Genomic DNA, 27,838 nt, shown 5'->3' on the forward strand with positions numbered 1-27,838 from the left:
CATATATATATACATACATCTAGGTTTTTCTCCTTTTTCTAAATAGCTCTTGTTCTTCTTTATTTCTTCTATTGTCCATGGGGAAGTGGAAAAGAATCTTTCCTCCGTAAGCCATGCGTGTCGTATGAGGCGACTAAAATGCCGGGAGCAATGGGCTAGTAACTCCTTCTCCTGTAGACATTTACTAAAAAAGAGAAGAAGAAAAACTTTATAAAACTGGGATGCTTAAATGTGCGTGGATGTAGTGCGGATGACAAGAAACAGATGATTGCTGATGTTATGAATGAAAAGAAGTTTGATGTCCTGGCCCTAAGCGAAACAAAGCTGAAGGGGGTAGGGGAGTTTCAGTGGGGGGAAATAAATGGGATTAAATCTGGAGTATCTGAGAGAGTTAGAGCAAAGGAAGGGGTAGCAGTAATGTTGAATGATCAGTTATGGAAGGAGAAAAGAGAATATGAATGTGTAAATTCAAGAATTATGTGGATTAAAGTAAAGGTTGGATGCGAGAAGTGGGTCATAATAAGCGTGTATGCACCTGGAGAAGAGAGGAATGCAGAGGAGAGAGAGAGATTTTGGGAGATGTTAAGTGAATGTATAGGAGCCTTTGAACCAAGTGAGAGAGTAATTGTGGTAGGGGACCTGAATGCTAAAGTAGGAGAAACTTTTAGAGAGGGTGTGGTAGGTAAGTTTGGGGTGCCAGGTGTAAATGATAATGGGAGCCCTTTGATTGAACTTTGTATAGAAAGGGGTTTAGTTATAGGTAATACATATTTTAAGAAAAAGAGGATAAATAAGTATACAAGATATGATGTAGGGTGAAATGACAGTAGTTTGTTGGATTATGTATTGGTAGATAAAAGACTGTTGAGTAGACTTCAGGATGTACATGTTTATAGAGGGGCCACAGATATATCAGATCACTTTTTAGTTGTAGCTACACTGAGAGTAAAAGGTAGATGGGATACAAGGAGAATAGAAGTATCAGGGAAGAGAGAGGTGAAGGTTTATAAAATAAAAGAGGAGGCAGTTAGGGTAAGATATACACAGCTATTGGAGGATAGATGGGCTAATGAGAGCATAGGCAGTGGGGTCGAAGAGGTATGGGGTAGGTTTAAAAATGTAGTGTTAGAGTGTTCAGCAGAAGTTTGTGGTTACAAGAAAGTGGGTGCGGGAGGGAAGAGGAGCGATTGGTGGAATGATGATGTAAAGAGAGTAGTAAGGGAGAAAAAGTTAGCATATGAGAAGTTTTTACAAAGTAGAAGTGATGCAAGGAGGGAAGAGTATATGGAGAAAAAGAGAGAGGTTAAGAGAGTGGTGAAGCAATGTAAAAAGAGAGCAATTGAGAGAGTGGGTGAGATGTTATCAACAAATTTTGTTGAAAATAAGAAAAAGTTTTGGAGTGAGATTAACAAGTTAAGAAAGCCTAGAGAACAAATGGATTTGTCATTTAAAAATAGGAGAGGAGAGTTATTAAATGGAGAGTTAGAGGTATTGGGAAGATGGAGGGAATATTTTGAGGAATTGTTAAATGTTGATGAAGATAGGGAAGCTGTGATTTCGTGTATAGGACGAGGAGGAATAACATCTTGTAGGAGTGAGGAAGAGCCAGTTGTGAGTGTGGGGGAAGTTCGTGAGGCAGTAGGTAAAATGAAAGGGGGTAAGGCAGCCGGGATTGATGGGATAAAGATAGAAATGTTAAAAGCAGGTGGGGATGTAGTTTTGGAGTGGTTGGTGCAATTATTTAATAAATGTATGGAAGAGGGTAAGGTACCTAGGGATTGGCAGAGAGCAGGCATAGTTCCTTTGTATAAAGGCAAAGGGGATAAAAGAGAGTGCAAAAACTATAGGGGGATAAGTCTGCTGATTATACCTGGTAAAGTGTATGGTAGAGTTATTATTGAAAGAATTAAGAGTAAGACGGAGAATAGGATAGCAGATGAACAAGGAGGCTTTAGGAAAGGTAGGGGGTGTGTGGACCAGGTGTTTACAGTGAAACATATAAGTGAACAGTATTTAGATAAGGCTAAAGAGGTCTTTGTGGCATTTATGGATTTGGAAAAGGCGTATGACAGGGTGGATAGGGGGGCAATGTGGCAGATGTTGCAAGTGTATGGTGTAGGAGGTAGGTTACTGAAAGCAGTGAAGAGTTTTTACGAGGATAGTGAGGCTCAAGTTAGAGTATGTAGGAAAGAGGGAAATTTTTTCCCAGTAAAAGTAGGCCTTAGACAAGGATGTGTGATGTCACCGTGGTTGTTTAATATATTTATAGATGGGGTTGTAAGAGAAGTAAATGCGAGGGTCTTGGCAAGAGGCGTGGAGTTAAAAGATAAAGAATCACACACAAAGTGGGAGTTGTCACAGCTGCTCTTTGCTGATGACACTGTGCTCTTGGGAGATTCTGAAGAGAAGTTGCAGAGATTGGTGGATGAATTTGGTAGGGTGTGCAAAAGAAGAAAATTAAAGGTGAATACAGGAAAGAGTAAGGTTATGAGGATGACAAAAAGATTAGGTGATGAAAGATTGAATATCAGATTGGAGGGAGAGAGTATGGAGGAGATGAATGTATTCAGATATTTGGGAGTGGACGTGTCAGTGGATGGGTCTATGAAAGATGAGGTGAATCATAGAATTGATGAGGGGAAAAGAGTGAGTGGTGCACTTAGGAGTCTGTGGAGACAAAGAACTTTGTCCTTGGAGGCAAAGAGGGAATGTATGAGAGTATAATTTTACCAACGCTCTTATATGGGTGTGAAGCATGGGTGATGAATGTTGCAGCGAGGAGAAGGCTGGAGGCAGTGGAGATGTCATGTCTGAGGGCAATGTGTGGTGTGAATATAATGCAGAGAATTCGTAGTTTGGAAGTTAGGAGGAGGTGCGGGATTACCAAAACTGTTGTCCTGAGGGCTGAGGAAGGGTTGTTGAGGTGGTTCGGACATGTAGAGAGAATGGAGCGAAACAGAATGACTTCAAGAGTGTATCAGTCTGTAGTGGAAGGAAGGCGGGGTAGGGGTCGGCCTAGGAAAGGTTGGAGAGAGGGGGTAAAGGAGGTTTTGTGTGCGAGGGGCTTGGACTTCCAGCAGGCATGCGTGAGCGTGTTTGATAGGAGTGAATGGAGACAAATGGTTTTTAATACTTGACGTGCTGTTGGAGTGTGAGGAAAGTAACATTTATGAAGGGGTTCAGGGAAACCGGCAGGCCGGACTTGAGTCCTGGAGATGGGAAGTACAGTGCCTGCACTCTGAAGGAGGGGTGTTAATGTTGCAGTTTAAAAACTGTAGTGTAAAGCACCCTTCTGGCAAGACAGTGATGGAGTGAATGATGGTGAAAGTTTTTCTTTTTCGGGCCACCCTGCCTTGGTGGGAATCGGCCAGTGTGATAATAAATAAAAAAATAATTCAGGGAAACCAGTTATTTTTATATAGCCGGACTTGAGTCCTGGAAATGGGAAGTACAATGCCTGCAATCTAAAGGAGGCATTTGGGATATTGGCAGTTTGGAAGGATATGTTGTGTATCTTTATTGGTATGTGCTTCTAATTTGTTGTGTCCTGTGCACCTCTGCAAAAACAGTGATTATGTGTGAGTGAGGTGAAAGTGTTGAATGATAATGAAAGTATTTTCTTTTTCGGGATTTTCTTTCTTTTTTGGGTCATCCTGCCTCGGTGGGAGACGGCCGACTTGTTAAAAAAAAAATATATATATATATATATATGCTTCTAAACTGTTGTATCTGGGCACCTCTGCAAAAACAGTGATTATGTATGAGTAACGTGAAAGTGTTGAATGATGATGAAAGTATTTTCTTTTGGGGGATTTTCTTTCCTTTTGGGTCACCTTGCCTTGGTGGGAGATGGCCGATTTGTTAAAAAAACAAAACAGGGATGTATACCTTTGCTAAACCTATTGCTCACATTGCCTTAGATCACCACAGGAAACCTAACAACCTATACATAGGCTGTTAGGCTTGCTGCAGTGCTCCTCTATTCTTGCTTTTATTTCTCCAGTTTCCCTTCTTTTATTGTAGCTAGCATGGGCCAGTGCACTTACTGCAGTGGTACTCTTACATTGTGTTACCTGACCTGTTTACCCTGATGAGAATTAAACTAAGTCTGCCCGAAATGCCTAGCCATGCTAGGCGTTCTAGTGGTACACTCTGTAATCATTATTTAACTACATGTAAACCACACAACAACCAAATTCTGTAAATTCAACATTGTAATCTTTATAGAGAATAAACTTTGAATTTGATCTCATTTAATGTATGCTGTAAAAGAGGTGTTTTTATAATACATTCACTGTGTACATACGTATTTGATAAAGCCCCTTTGTAGGTGAAACTTCATGTGTTACAGGAGGTGTCATTGTATATTGTCTTATTCTTTCTAGTATTTTAAAGTTGGAATTGCATATAAAATAATGTTAATATAATCTCAGTGGGATTGAAATTTCACCTCATGGCTAGGTATGAAGATAATATTTGTAAGGACACAATTCATTTATGCTTCTTAATTGTTGTAAAAATAGACTGGCTAATTTTGTGATGCTTTTTTATAAGGAAATTGCTAGTATTAACTTGATTTTGACTAAATTGTCTGAGATTAAGGTGGTTCCTTTTTTATTTATTTTAGTTCTTTTAAAAAAATGTTGTTGTTGTTGTTGTGACAATAAATTTCTTCCTTTTAGATGTGCTGCATTACAAAGTATACTATATAATATTTTTATCTCTTGTAGTTTAGTGAAAAAAAATCCAAAATTTTTTCTGTATCTGTTCATGCTTTCAGTGTGACCCCATATTTTTATCCTGATAATCTCTTTGATCCTCGGTACCCTAACATCCATTAACCTCAAACCCTAAGGCATGCAGAGCAGCTTTTGAGTGATGATAACGAAGCGTGTGTCCCGTACCTCTTGGCCACTCGTGATGCAGATAAACTCATCAATTTTCACATTGGCCGAGGTAGGGTAAACAATGCCATCCTTTCCCAAAGTTGTCACTGCACTGGAATGCCCACTGAGAATGCCGTGAGTGACACAACTCATATTTCACAGATGAGGAGAACCAGCAAAGTAATGCTTGAGCCTCCAGTACAAGACTGTTGCCGCTGCTGCATAGTGATTAGACTTTGTGTAGATATGTGTTTGGCAATTAAATTCGTGATAAATATTGGAATTTATGAGCTGATCTATTGTTAGAATCTCTATTGGTTGATCAGTTTATAAATATACTCAGTGTTAGTTACATATCATTGTAGTTCATGAACATGTTGAACCACCTGTGACCTTAGTTACCGTAGAGACTATTTTAGCCATATTTTCATTTGGCATATTAAGAATAAAAGGCTGGTGTGCTGTTATTGAGATACAGATTGTTAATAGTTTTAAAGTAGATTTATATAATTTATAAAATAAGGTAAGATGATAAATAGTGTGTGCTTGAAGAAAGTGGATATTTCAATTAGCTAGATAAACAAACTAAAAGAGCTAATGATATAAAGGGTATAATTCAGTTATGTTCAAGTGAATAATTAGAAATACAGCAAATGTAAAGTGAACAATTTAGTCTTGCATACTTGTCTTTGTTCTTATAGTGGATTTAAATTTGTTACCATAGAAGCTCTTTAATTTTACTTACTATCTATGGCATGTTTACACATGCTTTCCTACAGGTATTTATTTTATAGCAGTTACTGTATTTGAATTATCTCCTCTCTTTTCTTCTTGTTTATTTTTTATCCTATTTTCATATGATGTTCCTTTTTTTTTTTTGATAATGACTGCTCTCTTGTCTCTTGACCATGTTATCACAGTGCTTCTTACTGTACTCTTAAGGAATTATCCATTCTTCCTATCTTTAAATTAAACCTTTATATGACAGTGATAGTTTTGTGCTAGTCATCTTTCTCAGAAAATCCTTTAAGATCTATTCATGAAGGTTATTAAATTAAAGCTGCAGCTGGAGCACCTTAAAAAAGAACTCATCCTTGTGACATTGTTTAACATGACTCAGTTTATTGTGTCCATGACTATGCTCTATTTTTTGCTTCAGGATAATCATATATGTACAGTGGTACCCCGAGTTTCGAACTGCTCCCAACTCGAACAATTATGTAAGTGTTTTTGTGTAAGTGCATTTGTAAGTGTATTTTTGGGGGTATGAAACAGACTAATCCAATTTACATTATTCCTCATGGGAACAAATTCATTAGGTATTGGCACTCGAATGGCATTCTGGAATGAAATAAGTTCGAAACTGGGGGTACCACTGTACAGTAATAAATAATAATAAAAAAAAATTCTTTTGAGCCATACAAAGAATCTACAATAGATATACATTCCAATTGATTGCATTTTTTATATGTAATCCAAATACAGTGGAACCTTGACTTATGAGTTTCATCCGTTCCGTAACCTAGCTCGTAACTCAATTTGCTCGTATATCAAATAAATTTTCCTCATTTAAATTAATTGAAATGCCATTAATCTGTCCCAGCGGCAGGACAAAATATTTTCATATAACGCTAATATCAACTCTGTGGCCTATTTATCTATCACAATTCATCTAATATGACATAATAAACAATATACAGTGGATCCCCGCATACCGTTGGCATCACATAACGTTAAATCCACATACCGATACATTTTATCACTAAGATTTTGCCTCGCATACCGCTAAAAAACCCGCTCAACGCTATTCGTCCGAGACGCGTCTAGTGTGCGGCCTGAGCCAGCCTCACATGTTCCGACGGTGGCATTGTTTACCAGCCAGCCTCCGTGGTAACATCCAAGCATACAATCGGAACATTTCGTATTATTACAGTGTTTTTGGTGATTTTATCTGCAAAATAAGTGACCATGGGCCCCACGAAAGCTTCTAGTGCCAACCCTGTGGTAAAAAGGGTGAGAAATATTATCGAAATACTGTGGTACCATGGTCAACTGCTGATGCTGCTGCTGCTGTAGCACTGTCAGCTGCTGCTGCTGCTGTAGCACTGTCAGCTGCTGCTGCTGCTGTACCACCGTCAGCTGCTGCTGCTGCTGCTGTTGTAGTACCATCTGCTGCTGCTGTAGCACCGTCTGCTGCTGCTGTAGCACTGTCAGCTGCTGCTGCTGCACTGTCAGCTGCTGCTGCTGCTGCTGCTGTAGCACTGTCAGCTGCTGCTGCTGCTGTAGCACCATCAGCTGCTGCTGCTGCTGTAACACCGTCAGCTGCTGCTGCTGCTGTAGCACTGTCAGCTGCTGCTGCTGCTGTAGCACCGTCTGCTGCTGCTGTAGCACTGTCAGCTGCTGCTGTAGTACTGTCAGCTGCTGCTGCTGCTGTAGCACCGTTGTTGGTGTGGCTTATTGAGAATACCAAGAAACAATTAACCCCAGAGGGTTAGCCACCCAGGATAACCCAAAAAAGTCAGTGTCATCGAAGACTGTCTAACTTATTTCCATTGGGGTCCTTAATCTTGTCTCCCATAATGCAACCCACACCAGTCGACTAACACCCAGGTGAACAGGGAAAAATGCCTGGAACTAGTGCTCATATTGGTGAATTTAAAGCCAGCAAAGGTTGGTTTGAGAGATTTAAGAATCGTAGTGGCATACACAGTGTGATAAGGCCTGTTCTGGAAGAAAATGCCAAACAGGACCTACAGTACTCAGGAGGAAAAGGCACTCCCAGGACACAGTGTCTCATCAGTCATTGCTGCATCTTCAATAAAGGTAAGTGTCATTTATTCTTCATTTAGTAGAGTAGTACATGCACAATATATATTGTGCATGTACTACTCTACTATTGTGCATGTATCCTTCTCTTTGTGTGTAGGAAAATGTATATTTCATGTGGTAAAATTTTTTTTTTCATACTTTTGGGTGTCTTGCACGGATTAATTTGATTTCCATTATTTCTTATGGGGAAAATTCATTCGCATAACGATAATTTCGCATAACAATGAGCTCTCAGGAACGGATTAATATCATTATGCGGGGGTCCACTGTAGTTAACAGAGAAACATGACATATACTCTAAACTGAATAAAATAGGCATAATATGACGAATGATGATGGCGACAGAAGCAACACCAGAGTCTGCCATTTACTCTCTCACTCTGACTATAGTATCTTCCCATGCTTTCATTATAAGAGAAAACACTGTAACAATGTATTTATAAATAAGAAATATTGTATAAAAACATAATAAATCATAATACTCTACAGAATGTAAAGAAATAAACTGTTTATATAAAGTGTATAGTGTACTTACACACTTAGAGCAGAGATGGTGGCAGAGGTTGAGGGTGGGGGAGGTAGAGGGTGGGAGGATGGCAGTGCAGCGTATGATGTCAGTGGCCCAATAAACCTCCAACATTGAAGGAGTTAGTTTTGTTTCGTCCTTTTTCTATCACTTAATCGCTTAACTAATTTGCTACACTCTTAGTGCTACACTTTATTACTGAACTTGACTGTTACAATTTGTTTCGTTTAATCACTGAACTTTACTGTTGCAATTTGCTTTAATTCCATGGAAATCATCCTCTTTTTCTTCTCAGCAATGTCCTTTGCACTTATTTTCTTAGGTCTCATGGTTAGAAAAAAGAAATTTGGCCAAATGACTGTTAAAAAACGCAAGCAAGCATGAGAGAACTGCTCCCATGGTGATGTAAACGTGTGGACTCCTTACCAGATGTTTTGCCATCGACTGCGCCGACTAGTGGCAACATTCTGAATTATTATTACGTATTACATTTGTATTATTATTATTATTATTATTTTTTTTTTTTATTATCACACCGGCCGATTCCCACCAAGGCAGGGTGGCCCGAAAAAGAAAAACTTTCACCATCATTCACTCCATCACTGTCTTGCCAGAAGGGTGCTTTACACTACAGTTTTTAAACTGCAACATTAACACCCCTCCTTCAGAGTGCAGGCACTGTACTTCCCATCTCCAGGACTCAAGTCCGGCCTGCCGGTTTCCCTGAATCCCTTCATAAATGTTACTTTGCTCACACTCCAACAGCACGTCAAGTATTAAAAACCATTTGTCTCCATTCACTCCTATCAAACACGCTCACGCATGCCTGCTGGAAGTCCAAGCCCCTCGCACACAAAACCTCCTTTACCCCCTCCCTCCAACCCTTCCTAGGCCGACCCCTACCCCGCCTTCCTTCCACTACAGACTGATACACTCTTGAAGTCATTCTGTTTCGCTCCATTCTCTCTACATGTCCGAACCACCTCAACAACCCTTCCTCAGCCCTCTGGACAACAGTTTTGGTAATCCCGCACCTCCTCCTAACTTCCAAACTACGAATTCTCTGCATTATATTCACACCACACATTGCCCTCAGACATGACATCTCCACTGCCTCCAGCCTTCTCCTCGCTGCAACATTCATCACCCACGCTTCACACCCATATAAGAGCGTTGGTAAAACTATACTCTCATACATTCCCCTCTTTGCCTCCAAGGACAAAGTTCTTTGTCTCCACAGACTCCTAAGTGCACCACTCACTCTTTTTCCCTCATCAATTCTATGATTCACCTCATCTTTCATAGACCCATCCGCTGACACGTCCACTCCCAAATATCTGAATACGTTCACCTCCTCCATACTCTCTCCCTCCAATCTGATATTCAATCTTTCATCACCTAATCTTTTTGTTATCCTCATAACCTTACTCTTTCCTGTATTCACCTTTAATTTTCTTCTTTTGCACACCCTACCAAATTCATCCACCAATCTCTGCAACTTCTCTTCAGAATCTCCCAAGAGCACAGTGTCATCAGCAAAGAGCAGCTGTGACAACTCCCACTTTGTGTGTGATTCTTTATCTTTTAACTCCACGCCTCTTGCCAAGACCCTCGCATTTACTTCTCTTACAACCCCATCTATAAATATATTAAACAACCACGGTGACATCACACATCCTTGTCTAAGGCCTACTTTTACTGGGAAAAAATTTCCCTCTTTCCTACATACTCTAACTTGAGCCTCACTATCCTCGTAAAAACTCTTCACTGCTTTCAGTAACCTACCTCCTACACCATACACTTGCAACATCTGCCACATTGCCCCCCTATCCACCCTGTCATACGCCTTTTCCAAATCCATAAATGCCACAAAGACCTCTTTAGCCTTATCTAAATACTGTTCACTTATATGTTTCACTGTAAACACCTGGTCCACACACCCCCTACCTTTCCTAAAGCCTCCTTGTTCATCTGCTATCCTATTCTCCGTCTTACTCTTAATTCTTTCAATTATAACTCTACCATACACTTTACCAGGTACACTCAACAGACTTATCCCCCTATAATTTTTGCACTCTCTTTTATCCCCTTTGCCTTTATACAAAGGAACTATGCATGCTCTCTGCCAATCCCTAGGTACCTTACCCTCTTCCATACATTTATTAAATAATTGCACCAACCACTCCAAAACTATATCCCCACCTGCTTTTAACATTTCTATCTTTATCCCATCAATCCCGGCTGCCTTACCCCCTTTCATTTTACCTTCTTTCTTTCTTTCTTTCTTTCAACACACTGGCCGTATCCCACCGAGGCGGGGTGGTCCAAAAGGAAAAATGAAAGCTACTCCTTTTACATTTAGTAATATATACAGGAGAAGGGGTTACTAGCCCCTTACTCCTGGCATTTTAGTCGCCTCTTACAACACGCATGGCTTACGGAGGAAGAATATTATTATTATTATTATTATTATTATTATTATTATTATTATTATTATTATTATTATTATTATTATTATTATTATTACATATTATTATAATTATTATTATTAGTATTATTAATTTAACCCTTTGACTGTTTTCGACATATAAATACGTCTTACAAGCCAATGTTTCTGACGTATATATATACTCAATAATTCTAGCGGCTTCAAATCAAGCGGGAGAAAGCTGGTAGGCCCACATGTGAGAGAATGGGTCTGTGTGGTCAGTGTGCACCACATAAAAAAATCCTGCAGCACACATTGCGTAATGAGAAAAAAAAAACTGATCGTTTTTTTGGAATAAAACGCCGACTTTGAGGTGTATTTTCGTATAGTATTTATCGTTGTATTCTCGTTTTCATGGTCTTAGGTGATAAAATGGAAAATATATTACAGAAATAGAGATGATTTTCATTACTTTGACGATGAAAACGACCTTGAAACTGAGCTCAAAGTAGCGGAAATGTTCGATTTTTACCAATGTTCAGGAGTAAATAAATCACACCACACGTCCAATACACGTCAACTGGGGAGTCTAATATTCTTTCACTAGTGCACTGATATTATTTATACCACTTTTACAATAATGCAGTAGTCTGCATAACAGTAAATTTTGTATTTTTTTGTATGAATAAAAAATCAAAATAGAAAGCAATAATAATATAAGAGGGGCCTAGAGATGTGACTAATGAACAGAGCATATGTTATTTTAGTGCCACGAATGTCTACCTTGTTTATTCTGGACCCTATTTTGAAATTGGCATCTTTTTTAGTTTGTGTGAAATTGGCCAAATTGCCAATTTCTGACCACCATATTGGGTAGTCCAAATTAGTAAATGGGAGGTTTCTTGTACTCAGCTGATAGATAAAATGGAGTTCTAAAGAAATAGCTATGAGTTTGGTCAACTGGAACAATGGAATTGGCTGAAAATAGGATTCAAAGTCGGCGAAATCGCCGATACGCATATGTCGCCGAGACCACTAACTTCGCGGGAGCATAATTCCATGAGTTTTCGACCAAATTTCGAACTTTTGGTGTCATTACCATCGGGAAAAGATTCTCTATCATTTCATAAGAAAAAATAATTTTTTTTTTTTTCAAAAATTGAGCGACATAGAATGACAGTTTCAGAAAGGGGCCTGAAACAGTCAAAGGGTTAAGGAACTGGAGCTCACTCATTATTATTTTTATAATAATATTATTGTTATTATAATATTATAATAATAATAATTGATGGTTTTCTTCTTTTTCTTTTTAGTAGGCTATACAGGAAAAGGGGTTACTAGCCTATTGTTCCTGGCATTTTAGTTGACTTTTACAGTATGCATGGCTTACAGAGGAAAGATTCTTATTCCACTTTCCCATGGATATAAAAGGAAAACCATTAAGAACAAGAACTATTAAGATAAAAAAAAAAAGGAAACTCAGATGAGTGTGTATATATAAACGTGTACATGTATGTGTAGTGTGACTTAAGTATAAGTAGAAGTAACAAGATGTACCTGAAATCTTGCATGTTTATGAGACAGAAAAAAGACACCAGCAATCCTACCATCATGTAACACAATTACAGGCTTTCATTTTACACTCATTTGGCAGGACAGTAGTACATCCCTGAGTGGTTGCTGTCTACCAACCTATGATTATGTACGAGTGAGGTGAAAGTGTTGAATGATGATGAAAGTATTTTCGTTTTGAGGATTTTTTTCTTTCTTTTTGGGTCACCCTGCCTAGGTGGGACACGGCCGACTGGTTGAAAAAAAAATTATAATAATAATAGATATGTATGTAATAATAATAATAATAATAATAATAATAATAATAATAATAATAATAATAACAACAACAATGATAATAATAATAATAATAATAATAATAACAAGAGCTTCAGAATGCCACTGACTCAGTGCACTGTTTACCTCAGTGTGGGAGTATTTCTCTCATGCTTTGCTTACATTTTTTACAGACATTTTGCCAAATTTCGTTTTTCAAAGCATGTGTCCTAAGAAAGTAAGTGTAAAGGACAGTGCTGAGAAGAAAAAGATGATGATTTCCATGGAATTAAAGCAAGAAATCATAGAAAAACAAGCAAAGTGTGCAGGTATTGGGTTGAGGGGGAAGTGGGGGGAGCTGGCTCATAACTTGGATGTTGGCTTGTGACTCAGAGCAAAATATCGACCGATCGACAGCTTGTATCTCAAAAAACTCATATGTTGGGACACTCGTAAGTCAAGGTTCCACTGTATAATTTAATGTAATTGAAGACTTGGAAAAAACACTAATTACGTATACAATGTATTTTGGGCAAACTAATCATATGGCAAGTAAAGTTTTATTGAAATTAGATAGTTCTGTAGATTTTGAGTTAAATTTAGAAAGCTAGAGTATAGGCAACACTAATTAGAAGGTCTTTTAATATAAATAATGCAAAAATTGACCTCAACTACAACCTTTTGGGATTACATGTGTTCTAGATTTCTCAAGAAGATTCCTTGACAACTGTTACCATAATTCATCATAAAAGACAGTGCAGAAACTTAGCTCTATTTCTTCCTGATAAATACAAAATTTTAAATTATGAGGAATGAAATACAAAATGGGAGTTGACACAGTTACTTTTTGCTGTTGATACTGTGCTTATAGGAGATTCTAAAGAAAAATTGCTAAGGTTAGTGGATGAGTTTGGAAGGATGTGTAAAGGTAGAAAGTTGAAAGTGAACATAGATAAGAGTAAGGTGATGACGGTATCAAATGATTTAGATAAAGAAAAAAATTGAGTATCACATTGGAGAGAGGGAGTATTGAAGAACTGAATATTTTCAGATATTTGGGAGTTGACTTGTCAGTGGATGGGTTTATGAAGGATGAGGTCAACCATATAATTGATGAAGGAAAAATGGTGGGTGGTGCATTGAGGTATCTGTGGAGACAAAAAACGTTATCCATGGAGGCAAAGAAGAGAATGTACGAAAGTATGGTGGTACCAACACTTATATGGATGGGAAGCTTGGGTTGCAAATGCTGCAGAAAGGAGGCAACTAGAGGCAGTGGAAACATCCTATCTAAGGGCAATGTGTTTTGTAAATATTATGCAGAGAATTCAGAGTGTGGAAATTAGGAGGTGTGGAGTTACTAAAAGTATTAGTCAGAGGGCTGAAGATGGGTTGTTGAGGTGGTTTGGTCATTTAGAGAGACTGGAACAAAGTAGAATGACATGGAGAGCATATAAATCTGTAGGGGAAGGGAGGCGGGGTAGGGGTTGTCCTCGAAAAGGTTGGAGGGAGAGGGTGAAGGATGTTTTGTGGGTGAGGGGCTTGGACTTTGAGCAAGCATGTGTAAGTGTGTTAGATAGGAGTGAATGGAGACGAATGGGTTTTGGGACCTGACGAGCTGTTGGAGTGTGAGCAGGGTAATATTTAGTGACGGGATTCAGGGAAACCAGTTATTTTTATATAGCCAGACTTGAGTACTGGAAATGGGAAGTACAATGCCTGTACTTTAAAGGAGGGGTTTGGGATATTGGCAGTTTGGAGGGGTATGTTATATATCTTTATAGTACACTATATGCTTCTAAACTCTTGTATCTGGGCACCTCTGCAAAGACAGCGATTGTGTGTGAGTGAAGTGAAAGTGTTGAATGATGATGAAAGTATTTTCTTTTTGGGGATTTTCTTTTTGGGTCACCCTGCCTTGGTGGGAGATGGCCAACTTGTTAAAAAAATATATATAAAATTTAGTTTACTATATGATTCAAAGAATGTAAATAGCTTCAGAGCAAAGTGCAATTTACATCAGTACATTTATATCTACAGCTTATGCTTAATGATTTGTGTAATGAATTTGAACTTAATATTTCTTATTCATAAATTTCACCCTTGAATGAATTACAGAGTGTCTTCCTACCATTACACATACAGTCTAGATATTACTAATGAATGCTTAGAAAATCAGCCCCTCAGCTATTGTGTATGTTTTGCTTGTCACATCTTCTCTTGAATTGTTTTCAATTAAAGTTTTGTGCATCACTGCAAACTGGAGGTCTGCCTAAATTTGTGTAATGCCTCTAAGATGAGCAAGAACCAGTCTTGCATTACAGGGAAAGGAAAAGATGTATCAGAAAATTTATAAGTAGTTGGCATTCTGATAATAGTACAGTGGACCCTTGGCTAACGAACGCATTGCATAACGTTAAATCCGCCCAACGAAGTGTTCGAGCATAAAAATTTTGGCCCAGCTAATGATAAAAAACTAGCCCAACGTGATTTGTCCCGAACCTGTCCGTCCAGCCTGAGCGCCTCAGCTGCCCTGCTGTCATTGTTTACAAGCCAGGGTGGCCGGTTTCATGCATACATTTGAAACATTTTGTATTATTCCATTGTTTATAGTGCTTGTAGCTGCTAAATAAGCCACCATGGGCCCAAAGAAAGCTTCTAGTGCCAACCCTGTGGTAAAAAGGGTGAGAAATACTATCGAAATATTATCATACCACGGTCAGCTGCTGCTGCACCATCGTCAGCTGTCCCTGCACCACCGTCAGCTGTACTACTTAAGATGTGGAGAGACTGTTGTTGGTGTGGCTTAACGAGAAACAGTTACCAAGAAACAATTAACCCCAGGGGGTTAGCCACCCAGGATAACCCAAGAAAGTCAGTGAATCATCGAGGACTGTCTTAACTTATTTCCATTGGGGTCCTTAATCTTGTCCCCCAGGATGCAACCCACACCAGTCGACTAACACCCAGGCGAACAGGAAAAAATGCCTGGAACTAGTGCTCATATTGGTGAATTTAAGGAGCAAAGGTTAGTTTGAGAGATTAAGAATCGTAGTGGCATACACAGTGTGATGAGGCATGGCGAAGCTGAAAAATTCCAACCCCAACAAGTGTTCAATTGTGACGAAACAGGCCTGTTCTGGAAGAAAATGTCAAACAGGACCTACATTACTCAGAAGGAAAAGGCACTCCCAGGACACAAGCCTATGAAAGACAGGCTAACTTTCTTGTTTTGTTGTAATGCTAGTGAGGATTGCAAAGTGAAGCCTTTACTCATGTATCACTCTGAAAATCCCAGAGTGTTCAAGAAAAACAGTGTCTCATCACTCATTAGTACTCTTCAATAAAGGTAAGCGTCATTTTAACATTTATTTATATAGTTATTGTGTATGTCTCATTGTTTTCTTTGAAGGGAAATGTATATTTCATGAAAAAAAAAATTATTTTTTTAGTACTTTTGGCTCTCTGGAACGCATTAATTGGATTTCCATTATTTCTTGTGGGGAAAATTAATTCGGCTTACGATAATTTCGTCAAACAATGAGCTCTCAGGAACGGATTAATATTGTTAGCCGAGGGTCCACTGTATATTTAAACGATAATGAAAAGCTTAAGTATGGAAGTAAAGAAGCTCAGATTTGAAAAAGTTGGGAAAGTCATAATTATCATATACTATTGACCATAAATATACCTAGACTGTAAGGCAATCAGCTTTTAACATTGCTCTAAATTTGTGTTTGCTTTCTGGAAAAGTCTTTTGATGGTACACTAGAACAATAGTCTCAGCCTGGTATCCTGCATTGACAGTACACTGCAATCACAACAATGGGTGCATTATTATCCATCTAGTGTTTTTATGGAATTCATGGCTGATCCAAAAATGGCCAGATAAGAAGCCTATAACCTGTAACTGGCCTGTGTGATATTTCTCCATTTCCATTTGTCAAAATCTGCTGTGGTTTATGGTCTGTGATTTAGTATGGACTGTGACAAATGGATCTCTCCTTGTGCTTTCATTGCTGATGATGCTGAGAGAGTGGTTCACCTTGCTGATTTTGTTTTTATGGACACCACTACCACTGCTGCTGCTCTTGTAAAGCAAACTCCTCTTTGACCGTCCTGCCCTTAGATACCTCTAATTTGCTACATCGCCTGTGATTCTTCTCCTTTCTGCCAGTATCCTCTTAGGACCTCTGCCATCTTTTTTTCTTTTTTTTTTTTTACCCCATGACATGTTATTCTGTATAGCCCTTTTGGGATTAGCACTTTTCAGTGAATATATTATTAATGCAAGGTTTAGATTTTTCAGGTGTGTTTTATAATTTAGGTCTCAGAATCTTAGGTGGTGGTGTTGGGGGTAACATGTACTGTACTTGTAGGTGTAGCATGAAGAAGTGCCATAGCTGTGGATATTTGTGAGTGACAGATGCCTTACAGATATGCAGCTCCTTAACTCTGAATATTTGCATGTGAGAGTGGGAGATACCTCAGACATATGTAGCTCCTTAGCTCTAGATAGTTACATGTGAAAGTGGCTGAAATTACAGCTCCATAATAACACAGCCTCAAAGCTATCTGTATATAGATCATCATCTTCAGCCATTTGAAATGGTACCTGACTCATCCACATACAGTGGTATAAACAAAAATTATTTATCTTTTATGATATTTTTTCATAATATTTTAAGGATAGAGTTGTTAATCTAAAATCTGGATTTAACAAACTAAGAACAGTTCTTTACCCATCAGATCCAGATTACTATTTCAAAGAAAGGATTTCTGAGTTTCTAGTTGCTCCAGTCACATAAGCATCTCATAAACTTTTTTTTAGTTCTTTTATTGGCCATTCAAGCTGTCTCCAGAGAAATCCTTAAACTTAATTCTCTACTGTATCCTGCTACTTTCATTGCCATTATGTTAAGAAATGATGTATTGATATGACTAAATTTCATAAGGAATAAATGAACTTTACTTAATTTGTTTATCGTCATTACATCTTTTTTTTGTAATATTCACCATTCAGTTCAAGCATAATACTTTTTTCATACCATTGTTACTTCTTTCAACCAAGGTAGGGTGACCCCCCAAAAAAAGGAAAAATATTTAGACATTTATTTAATAACTGTCTTACCAGAATTGTGTGGACATAACATTTCAAATGAGCCTCCAAACTGCAGCAAATAGCTCATCTTTCATTGATTTTTTCAGATTTAGAACAAATGTGAGTTTCTTCATTTAAATACAGTCTTGTATAATTATCTATACTCTTCATTTGCAGGTATACATTTTTGTTCCAGTTGTAATTGTAAGTTCTGCAGTTTTGCACACAGTATGATAAGTGTGATAAAGAACTAAGTGAAAGCTAAGATTTTGTTAAAAGATTGTTTAAGAGATAACTTTATATTAGCTGTATTACCATTTCTTTACAAACCTTAGTGATTTAAAATCAGCACTCATAATGAAAGTACTGCACATATCACATGTTCAAAATATGGATATTATTTAAAGTAAACCCATCGGTAAGTCTTGTATGATACTGCACCTAATTATGTATCTTACAGATCATGTGTATAAAACTGCTGAAAATGATGACATGCATAAACATAAAGGAGAACAAATATTTTTTTTTATTATCACACTGGCCGATTCCCACCAAGGCAGGGTGGCCCAAAAAAGAAAAACTTCACCATCATTCACTCCATCACTGTCTTGCCAGAAGGGTGCTTTACACTACAGTTTTTAAACTGCAACATTAACACCCCTCCTTCAGAGTGCAGGCACTGTACTTCCCATCTCCAGGACTCAAGTCCTGGACTCAAGTCCTGGACTCAAGTCTTTTCAACACTCCAGCCGTCTCCCACTGAGGCAGGGCACCCCAAGAAAGAAAGAAACACTTTCACCATTATTCAACACTTTCACCATTATTCACACATAATCACTGTCTGTGTAGAGGTGCCCAGATATGACACTTTAGATATCACTCCACAGTCTATATCTCAAATCCCTCTCTTAAAGTGCAGGCATTGATTGTACTTCCTCCCTCCAGGACTCAAGTCCAGCTAACTGGTTTCCCTGAATCCCTTCACAAAATATTACCCTCCTCACATTCCAACAGCTTGTCAGGTCCCAAAAACCATTCATCTCCATTCATTCTTATCTAACATGCTCACACACACCTACTGTATGTCCAGGCCCCTTGCACACAAAACCTCTTTTACCCCTTCCCTCCATCCTTTCCTAGGATAAACCCTACCTCTCCTCTCTTCCACTACAGATTTATACACCCTCCAAGTCATTCTATTTTGCTCCATCCTCTCCAAATGACCAAACCACCTCAATAACTTTTCTTCAACCCTCTGAATAATACTTTTTGTAACTCCACACCTCCTCCTAATTTCCACACTGCAAATTCTCTGCATAATATTTACACCACACATTGCCCTTAGACACAACATCTCCACTGCCTCGAGCCTCCTCCTTGCTGCAGCATTCACAACCCATGCTTCACACTCATATAAGAGTGTTGGTACCACTATGCTTTTGTACATTCCCTTCTTTGCCTACATGGATAACATTTTTTATCTTCACAGACACCTCAATGCACCACTCACCTTTTTTCCTTCATCAGTTCTGTGGTTAACCTCATCTTTCATAAACCCATCTGCTGACATTATTAATGTTTAACTTAATTTATAATGAAATATAAAAGCTTTTAGGAAATATTTTTTGAATTGTGAAAGACAATGAACTGTAACCCACTGACTTCTTGCCACTCCACTCTGCCACCCTCATCATACTAGTTCATTGAATTTAAATCATTATTACCAGTAATACTATGAACTGGATATTGTATCATACATTGCTGTTGACACGGACGCCAGTCATAACGTGCTTTCCTGTACTCGTCATAAATAGATATAGGGAAGAGGTCAAGTATTAGACTAGTAATTTCAGTAAGGCTGGTCGCTCTTGATATCAAAGAAAGTTTTGGAATTAAAAATCTGCTACCAAATTTTGACAGAAGTCATGTAAAAGAAAGAAGTGAAACCCATTAGATGTAACAGGATTCTTTGTAGGGATGGTGCAGCTTATAGCAATTAATGGTACTGAAGAAGAATTAGTGTTATGCAGTAAATTGGAATGGAATTTTTGAGACTTGGATGAAGTGCTCAGATAGTGAAGTTCGTGAATGAGAGATACAATTTTGTTAAGTCTGTTGTCATTACAGTACAGTATACCTATGTAATGAAGAGAGATTTGGAGATGACTTTAAGAGTACGTATGCATGATGATAAGGTAAATAGATAAGATAAGATAAGGTTTTATTCGGATTTTTAGCCCCAGAAGGTTAGCCACCCAGGATAACCCAAGAAAGTCAGTGCATCATCGAGGACTATCTAACTTATTTCCATTGGGGTCCTCAATCTTGTCCCCCAGGATGCAACCCACACCAGTCGACTAACACCCAGGTACCTATTTGCTGCTAGGTGAACAGGACAACAGGCATAAGGAAACGTGTCGAAATGTTTCCACCCGCCCGGAATTGAACCCGGGCCCTCAGTGTGTGAAGTGGGAGCTTTAGCCACCAGGCCAAAAGTTTAAAACAGTGAAGAAGAACATAAGATGTAATGGACTAGCCTTGCTGTACTTTGGAAAAATGTATTATGATTAGGTATGGTCAAATAAGATATACTTTGTATGATAACAATTTCAAGTGATTCACTGCAGTGCAGTTGGTCAAAATTTCTTTATCTTCGAATTATGGCTTTAGAGTTTCATTGCCCTTGGTTCATGCATGACTTTTTAACCCTTAAACTGTCCAAACGTAGATTTACATTCGTTCACGTAGCTCTCCGAACGTAGATCTATGTTTTTTACATGCTTGCTTATAGAGAAAATCAAGGTCAGAGCGCTACGCACGCAAACGTAGATCTATGTTTGGGTAGTATAAGGGTTAACCCTTTGACTGTTGCAGGCCCCTTTCTGAAACTGCCATCCTATGTCGATAAATTTTTGGAAAAAAAAAATTATTTTTTCTTATGAAATGATAGAGAATCTTTTTCCAATGGTAATGACACCAAAAGTACGAAATTTGGTCGAAAACTCATGGAATTATGCTCCCGCGAAGCTAGCGGTCTCGGCGACATATACGCATCGGCGATTTCACCGACTATGAGATGTTTTTGGCCAATTCCGTTGTTCCAGTTGACCAAACTCATAGCTATTTCTTTAGAACTCCATTTTTTCTTTCAGTTGAGTAAAAGAAACCGCCCATTTACCGATTTGAACTACCCAATAAAGTGGTCAGAAATTGACAATTTGGCCAATTTTATGCAAATTAAAAAAGATGCCAATTTCAAAATAGGGTCCATAATAAACAATGTAGACATTCTTGGCACTAAAATAACATATCCTCTGTTCATTAGTCACATCTCTAGGCCCCTCTTATATTACTATTGCTTTCTATTTTTTTTTATACAAAATTTACTGTTATGCAGACTACTGCATTATTGTAAAAATGGTATAAATAGTAAATAACAAAAAGGCACAATACCGTGACTGGAACGATACACAAATAACCCGCACATAAAAGACAGAAGCTTACGACGACGTTTCGGTCCGACTTGGACCATTGACAAAGTCACACTAACAGAGGAGGAGCAGGACGGCTATATATAGGCAGGATGAGGTGGAGGTAGTAGTAGTGGTAGTAGTAGTAGTACAAGAATTGTATATAATACCGACAGGTATTATATACAATTCTTGTACTACTACTACTACTACTACTACTACCACTACTACTACCTCCACCTCATCCTGCCTATATATAGCCGTCCTGCTCCTCCTCTGTTAGTGTGACTTTGTCAATGGTCCAAGTCGGACCGAAACGTCGTCGTAAGCTTCTGTCTTTTATGTGCGGGTTATTTGTGTATGGTATAAATAGTATCAGTGCACTTAGTGAAAAAATATTAGACTCCCCAGTTGACGTGTATTGGACGTGTGGTGTGATTTGCTTACTCCTGAACATTGGTAAAATCAAACATTCCGCTACTTTGAGCTCAATTTCAAGGTTGTTTTCATCTCTATTTCTGTAATATGTTTTCCATTTTATCACCTGAGACCATGAAAACGAGAATACAACAATAAATACTATACGAAAATACACCTCAAAGTTGGCGTTTTAATTAAAAAAAACGGTCAGTTTTTTTTTTCTCATTACGCACTGCGTGCTGCAGGATTTTTTTTTATTTGGCGCACACTGACCACACAGACCCATTCTCTCACATGTGGGCCTACCAGCTTTCTCCCGCTTGATTTGAAGCCGCTAGAATTTATGCATATAAATACGTCAGAAACAGTGGCGCGTAAGACGTATATATACGACCGAAACAGTCAAAGGGTTAAATAAGCTGAAGTATAATTTTGCATGACATATAGGCCTATATTGTTGCATGCTAGTTTTGTATATGCACAAGAAATTTGTTACTTTTTTGTGACATATTGCATGAATATACAGTAAATGCAATATGCTGAATTGTTAGAATTTTTTTTTTACATAGTAAATAACCTTCCCAAAAGCCCTTAATAATGTCTCCTTCAACTCATGATTGGAATGTTTCCTTAAGAGAAAAGCCAGTATTGTACAGCAGTGACTGGTGTAAGAACAACATGTGTGTTTTTGTGATGTAATATTTTAGTCCAGTGTTACATTTTCAGGCCACCTTGACAAAGCATTCTCAGAGTGTGTGGCACTGAGCAAAATAACCAGAAACAGTCGAAAAGGCCCCCCTCCTGAGGTTCCACCTAGAGTGTCAGCTGCAGAGATAAATGGAACAGGTCACATACAGGAAAGAACCCTGGAGTGTGCTCGTCTGGTAGCAAATTGGCATCTACTTCGTGGTTCTCCAATAATTGCTGCATGTGCCTTGTTGGCTGTGGATGATGTGAAGGTATGGCAATTTTTTTTTACTACAGTTCTGTACAAATTTTTCTTCATTAGTCTAATCTGAATATGATTCATTTCGTAAGTAGGACTGGTTATTTTAACTTTTTATTAAAACAAATAAAATGAGAGGAATATGGTTTTTTATTTTTATTTATTATCACACTGGCTGATTCCCACCAAGGCAGGGTGGCCCGAAAAAGAAAAACTTTCACCATCATTCACTCCATCACTGTCTTGCCAGAAGGGTGCTTTACACTACAGTTTTTAAACTGCAACATTAACACCCCTCCTTCAGAGTGCAGGCACTGTACTTCCCATCTCCAGGACTCAAGTCCGGCCTGCCGGTTTCCCTGAACCCCTTCATAAATGTTACTTTGCTCACACTCCAACAGCACGTCAAGTATTAAAACCATTTGTCTCCATTCACTCCTATCAAACACGCTCATGCATACCTGCTGGAAGTCCAAGCCCCTCGCACACAAAACCTCCTTTACCCCCTCTCTCCAACCTTGCCTAGGCCGACCCCTACCCCGCCTTCCTTCCACTACAGACTGATACACTCTTGAAGTCATTCTGTTTCGCTCCATTCTCTCTACATGTCCGAACCACCTCAACAACCCTTCCTCAGCCCTCTGGACAACAGTTTTGGTAATCCCGCACCTCCTCCTAACTTCCAAACTACGAATTCTCTGCATTATATTCACACCACACATTGCCCTCAGACATGACATCTCCACTGCCTCCAGCCTTCTCCTCGCTGCAACATTCATCACCCATGCTTCACACCCATATAAGAGCGTTGGTAAAACTATACTCTCATACATTCCCTCTTTGCCTCCAAGGACAAAGTTCTTTGTCTCCACAGACTCCTAAGTGCACCACTCACTCTTTTTCCTCATGGTTTTATATATTGCAAATCACTTACTAGTACCATCCGACTTATGACCGAGCTTGGTTCTGACCAACTTGTCATAAGTCAAAATGGATGCAAGTTGATCCTTAGAAAATTGCCAGCATACTGGGTAGGGCATAATGTCAAACCTTTGCTATATAAAGTAACTACATAATATCATATGTTACTTTTTACTAAATATTTTACTACTGTATATCAACATCACAGTTATTGTAATGAGGTCAGTGGTCACCTGCAGTCATACCTGCCTAAGCTCTTGGGAGTTAGCATGGGCTGTTACCAAGCACCATGGTGTGTTGTAGTGTTTTAGAATCTCAGGCTCAAGTGTTGAAGAAGGAGATTCTACTTCAGGAGGAAAATAGGAGGCTGAAGCTTCGCATAGATGAGTTTGGGAGTGAGTGTGAGAAGGATTTAGCTGGTAAGGTAGGAAGGGTCACCAGCAGTGATAGCGGCAGCCACTTTAAGTGGCAAGTGGTTCATAGTTCAGGAAGAAGGAAGATGAGGAGAGTTAATAGAGAAGATGTGAAGGTAGGAAATCGATTCTCTGTTCTCCAAGACGAGTGTACTTCAGTGGTTAGTGAGGTTGAAGGTACCACTGATTCCCTTGCTAATCAGGGTAAGAATATTTTAATAGTAGGCGATTCTCAGGTAAGATATATGGACCGTGCATTTTGTAACAGAGACAGAAAGTGTGGAGAAATTTTCTCCAGGAGGGGGGTATCAGCCCCCTTCAGCCCCCTTCAGCCCCTTCAGCCCTCTCAGCCCTGAGGGGCCACTAGAAGGGGCGAGCGTCTTGTTTACTGCTAGAGTGAGTAATTGATCACAGATGCCGTATGCGTGGTCAAATGACCTCTGCTCCTTGCAGTCCAGTGTTGCAAAGTGTATTTTTATAAGAGACAGTGCATCTCTTACTTTAGCAGGACAATTAAGGAAAATCCTACTCCCACTTTATTACCATAGTAAAGATAGTGCATTGTTGTCTATGATTAAGACAGCAAGAAACAAACATTCTGCTTTGCTTCATCGAGGAGGTGACAAGGATGCAAGGTACTAGGTCAGCGTTTTTTTTGTGTGCTGGGGGCAGAGACGGCATGGAGCACTGTGGCGTCTGGCAGACTAACTTTGACTCTACTACGAGACACTGACGCCAGGATAACCAGCAAAGGACACTGATCTGTGCGTTAGTGTGAATAAAGTGTCTCACAAAACACAATAAACTCTTAAGAGAAGTGTGATCAGCTTCTCTTGTGATACATTGTGAACAATAAAGACGAATCTTGTGGAACATAGTGTACCAGTGTGCGTTTCCTAGACAATGGAAGACGTGGACATCCAAAGACACTTCAGCTTCTATCAAGTCACCGATACCTGTCGAAGGTGTTGAGAACACCATAGCTCACGTTACAAAGAGCAAGGTATGTTACGAATTTCTTGTAGATCGGGGGATTGCGCAATTCTTGAGTCACAAGGAGTTTGTAATCAACCTATAATCGGCAGTAAGGTGTGGACTTTTGAGTCCAAACAAGTAAGTATTCGTCAGCCATCATCGAATGAAATATGCTGACATAACACCCCCTAGGGGTAATTTATACTTACAAATTGTATCTCTTGACAGCCCACTGTTGTGATGGTTTCGACAGCTTCTAGACCTCGTCTGCAGGGGCGGCTGTGTAGACGATTTGCTGTCATTTATCAGCTAAGTGTTCATTATATATTTTTTTTTTTTTTCAACAAGTCGGCCGTCTCCCACCGAGGCAGGGTGACCCAAAAAAGAAAGAAAATCCCCAAAAAGAAAATACTTTCATCATCATTCAACACTTTCACCACACTCGCACATTATCACTGTTTTTGCAGAGGTGCTCAGAATACAACAGTCTAGAAGCATACACATATAAAGATACACAACATATCCCTCCAAACTGCCAATATCCCAAACCCCTCCTTTAAAGTGCAGGCATTGTACTTCCCATTTCCAGCAGGTAAGGCCAAATTCTCAACAGACTGGTCAGACAGAGAGTGTGTCTTCCTGGAGCTGGTGTTGGTAACATAGTCAGCAGGTTGGATAATATTATGGCAGGTAATGGGAACAAGCCCATTATCTGTCTTAGTGCTGGGGGTAATGACATTGGGAAGGGCAGGAGAGAGGAGCTGCTGGATAAGTACAGGTCAGCCATAGAAGTAGTTAGGTCTAAGGGAGGGATCCCAGTCATATGTAGCATCTTGCCTAGAAAGGGAGTGGGCAATGAATGGGTGTCTAGGGCAATTGGTATAAATTGCTGGCTAGACAGGTACTGCAAGGAACTTGCAATCCCATTCATTGATAACTGGGACCTATTCTTTGGCAAACGTGATATGTATGCATGAGATGGGGTTGCATTAGCCAATTCAATTGAGAGGGTAATTGATGACTTGTCTAGGAATTTAAACTGATAGATTATAGAGGTATGGGTGTTTGTGGGAAACAATCAGGCTGCAGCATTAGGGTTAAAAACAGCAGTTATTACCAGGATATCTCAGGGATATGTTTAAAAGACAATATTCAAAATAAAGTTGCTAGTAATAGCAAATCAATTGGTCAACAAACAAAGAGAGATAGTAGAGGGCAACAAGTGACTAGCTCCCTTAAGGTTTACTATACAAATAGTAGGAGTCTAAGAAATAAGATAGATGAGCTAAAATTACTTGCAAGTGTAGGTAATATAAATATTATTGGTATAACAGAGACCTGGTTCAACCTGAAAGATAGAGAAATGCCTTCTGAATGCAACATACAGGGTTATAAAATATTCCACACTGATAGGGTCAACAGGAAGGGTGATGGTGTGGCAATGTATGTCAGAGAAAATTTAAATTGTTGTCTTAGACATGATATAAGATTAGAAACATCGAACACAGAATCTGGCTACAGTTTCTCGAGGGACGTGACAAATTAATTTTGGGTGTGATTTATAGGCCCCCAAACCTTGATAGGGAAGGCAGTAAGCTGTTATGGGACAAAATTCATAAGGCACCTAGATATGAAAATGTTATGATAATGGGAGATTTTAACTTAAGACAAATTGATTGGAACAATATGGCAGGAAATCTTGAGTCTAGTGACTTTCTTGATACGGTTCAGGATTGCTTTTTAGAACAGGTTGTTACAGAACCAACTAGAGGAAACAATCTGCTTGACTTGGTTCTTGCCAACAAAGATTCACTAATTAATAATCTTGAGGTTAATGATGAGCTTGGGGAAAGTGATCACAAATCACTTAGTTTCAATATATCATGGAATTACTTAGATAACTGCAATCAAATCTCTGTCCCAGATTTTCGTTTGGCCGACTTCATGGGACTGAAAAATTACCTGGGTGGGCTAAATTGGGATGTCCTGACTATGGATCAGGTAGGTGATCTTGGTTGCCAATATGACATTTTTCAGAGCATAGTTCTAGCTGCCCAGACAACTTTTGTTCCAATTAGGGAAATTAGATCTAACAAAAATGATCCCAGATGGATGAACAATAGATTAAAACATCTCAAAAGAGGGGATGGGCAGTTAAGAAATCAGTATATTCAATTAAAGAGAGAAATAAAGAAAGGAATAAGAAAAGTAGAAAGGGATTATGAGGCTAAGGTCTCAAGGGATTCAAAGACTAACTCAAAAGGGTTCTTTCAGGTATACAGAAGTAAGATTAGGGACAAGATTGGCCCACTTAAGAGTAACTCTGGTCAGATCACTGACAGTGATAAAGATATGTGTGAAATTCTAAATACCTACTTCCTCTCAGTTTTCACCCAGGAAAATACTAGCAATATTCCTGAAATAATAGATTATGTAGAACAGGATGATAATAAACTATGTATGATTGCAGTAACTAGTGACATGGTCCTCAGACAAATAGAAAAACTAAAACCTAACAAATCCCAAGGTCCTGATGAACTGTTTGCAAGGGTGTTAAAGGAATGTAAAGAGGAACTTAGCATACCTTCGGCTAATCCTTTTAACATATCACTACAAACTGGCATAGTGCCTGATAAGTGGAAAATGGCAAATGTAATACCTATTTACAAGGCAGGTGACAGGTCCTTGGCTTCGAACTATAGACCAGTAAGCCTTACCTCCATAGTGGGAAAATTTATGGAATCAATAATTGCCGAAGCAATTCATAGCCATCTTGACAGGCACAGATTGATTAATGAATCTCAACACGGTTTTACAAATTTACGAATTTACTAACTTTTTTCACTTAGGTGTTTGAGGAGGTAGATCATGGTAATGAATATGATATTGTGTATATGGACTTCAGTAAGGCTTTCGATAGAGTTCGGCATCAGAGGCTATTGAGGAAGCTTAAGGCACACGGAATAGGAGGAGAAATTTTTTCCTGGGTAGAGGCATGGCTGACAAATAGACAGCAGAGAGTTTGCATAAATGGGGAGAAATCAGAATGGGGGCACGTCACAAGCGGTGTTCCTCAGGGGTCAGTGTTGGGCCCGT

General features: G+C 38.9%; 1 protein-coding gene across 3 annotated transcripts in view; it reads left to right on the forward strand.

Moving 5' to 3' along the window:
* Nucleotides 1-27,838, forward strand: part of LOC128691214 (WD repeat-containing protein 17-like) — a 245,478-nt gene that overhangs the window by 107,744 nt on the left and 109,896 nt on the right. For all 3 annotated transcript variants that reach the window (XM_053780080.2, XM_053780079.2, XM_053780078.2), the window contains exons 17-18: nt 4,856-4,956; nt 22,214-22,446. In XM_053780080.2, coding sequence (XP_053636055.2) covers nt 4,856-4,956; nt 22,214-22,446 — 334 coding nt within the window. The remainder of the gene's footprint in view (nt 1-4,855; nt 4,957-22,213; nt 22,447-27,838) is intronic.

This window comes from Cherax quadricarinatus, chromosome 27 (assembly GCF_038502225.1).
Source record: "Cherax quadricarinatus isolate ZL_2023a chromosome 27, ASM3850222v1, whole genome shotgun sequence".
Lineage (NCBI taxonomy): Eukaryota > Metazoa > Arthropoda > Malacostraca > Decapoda > Parastacidae > Cherax > Cherax quadricarinatus.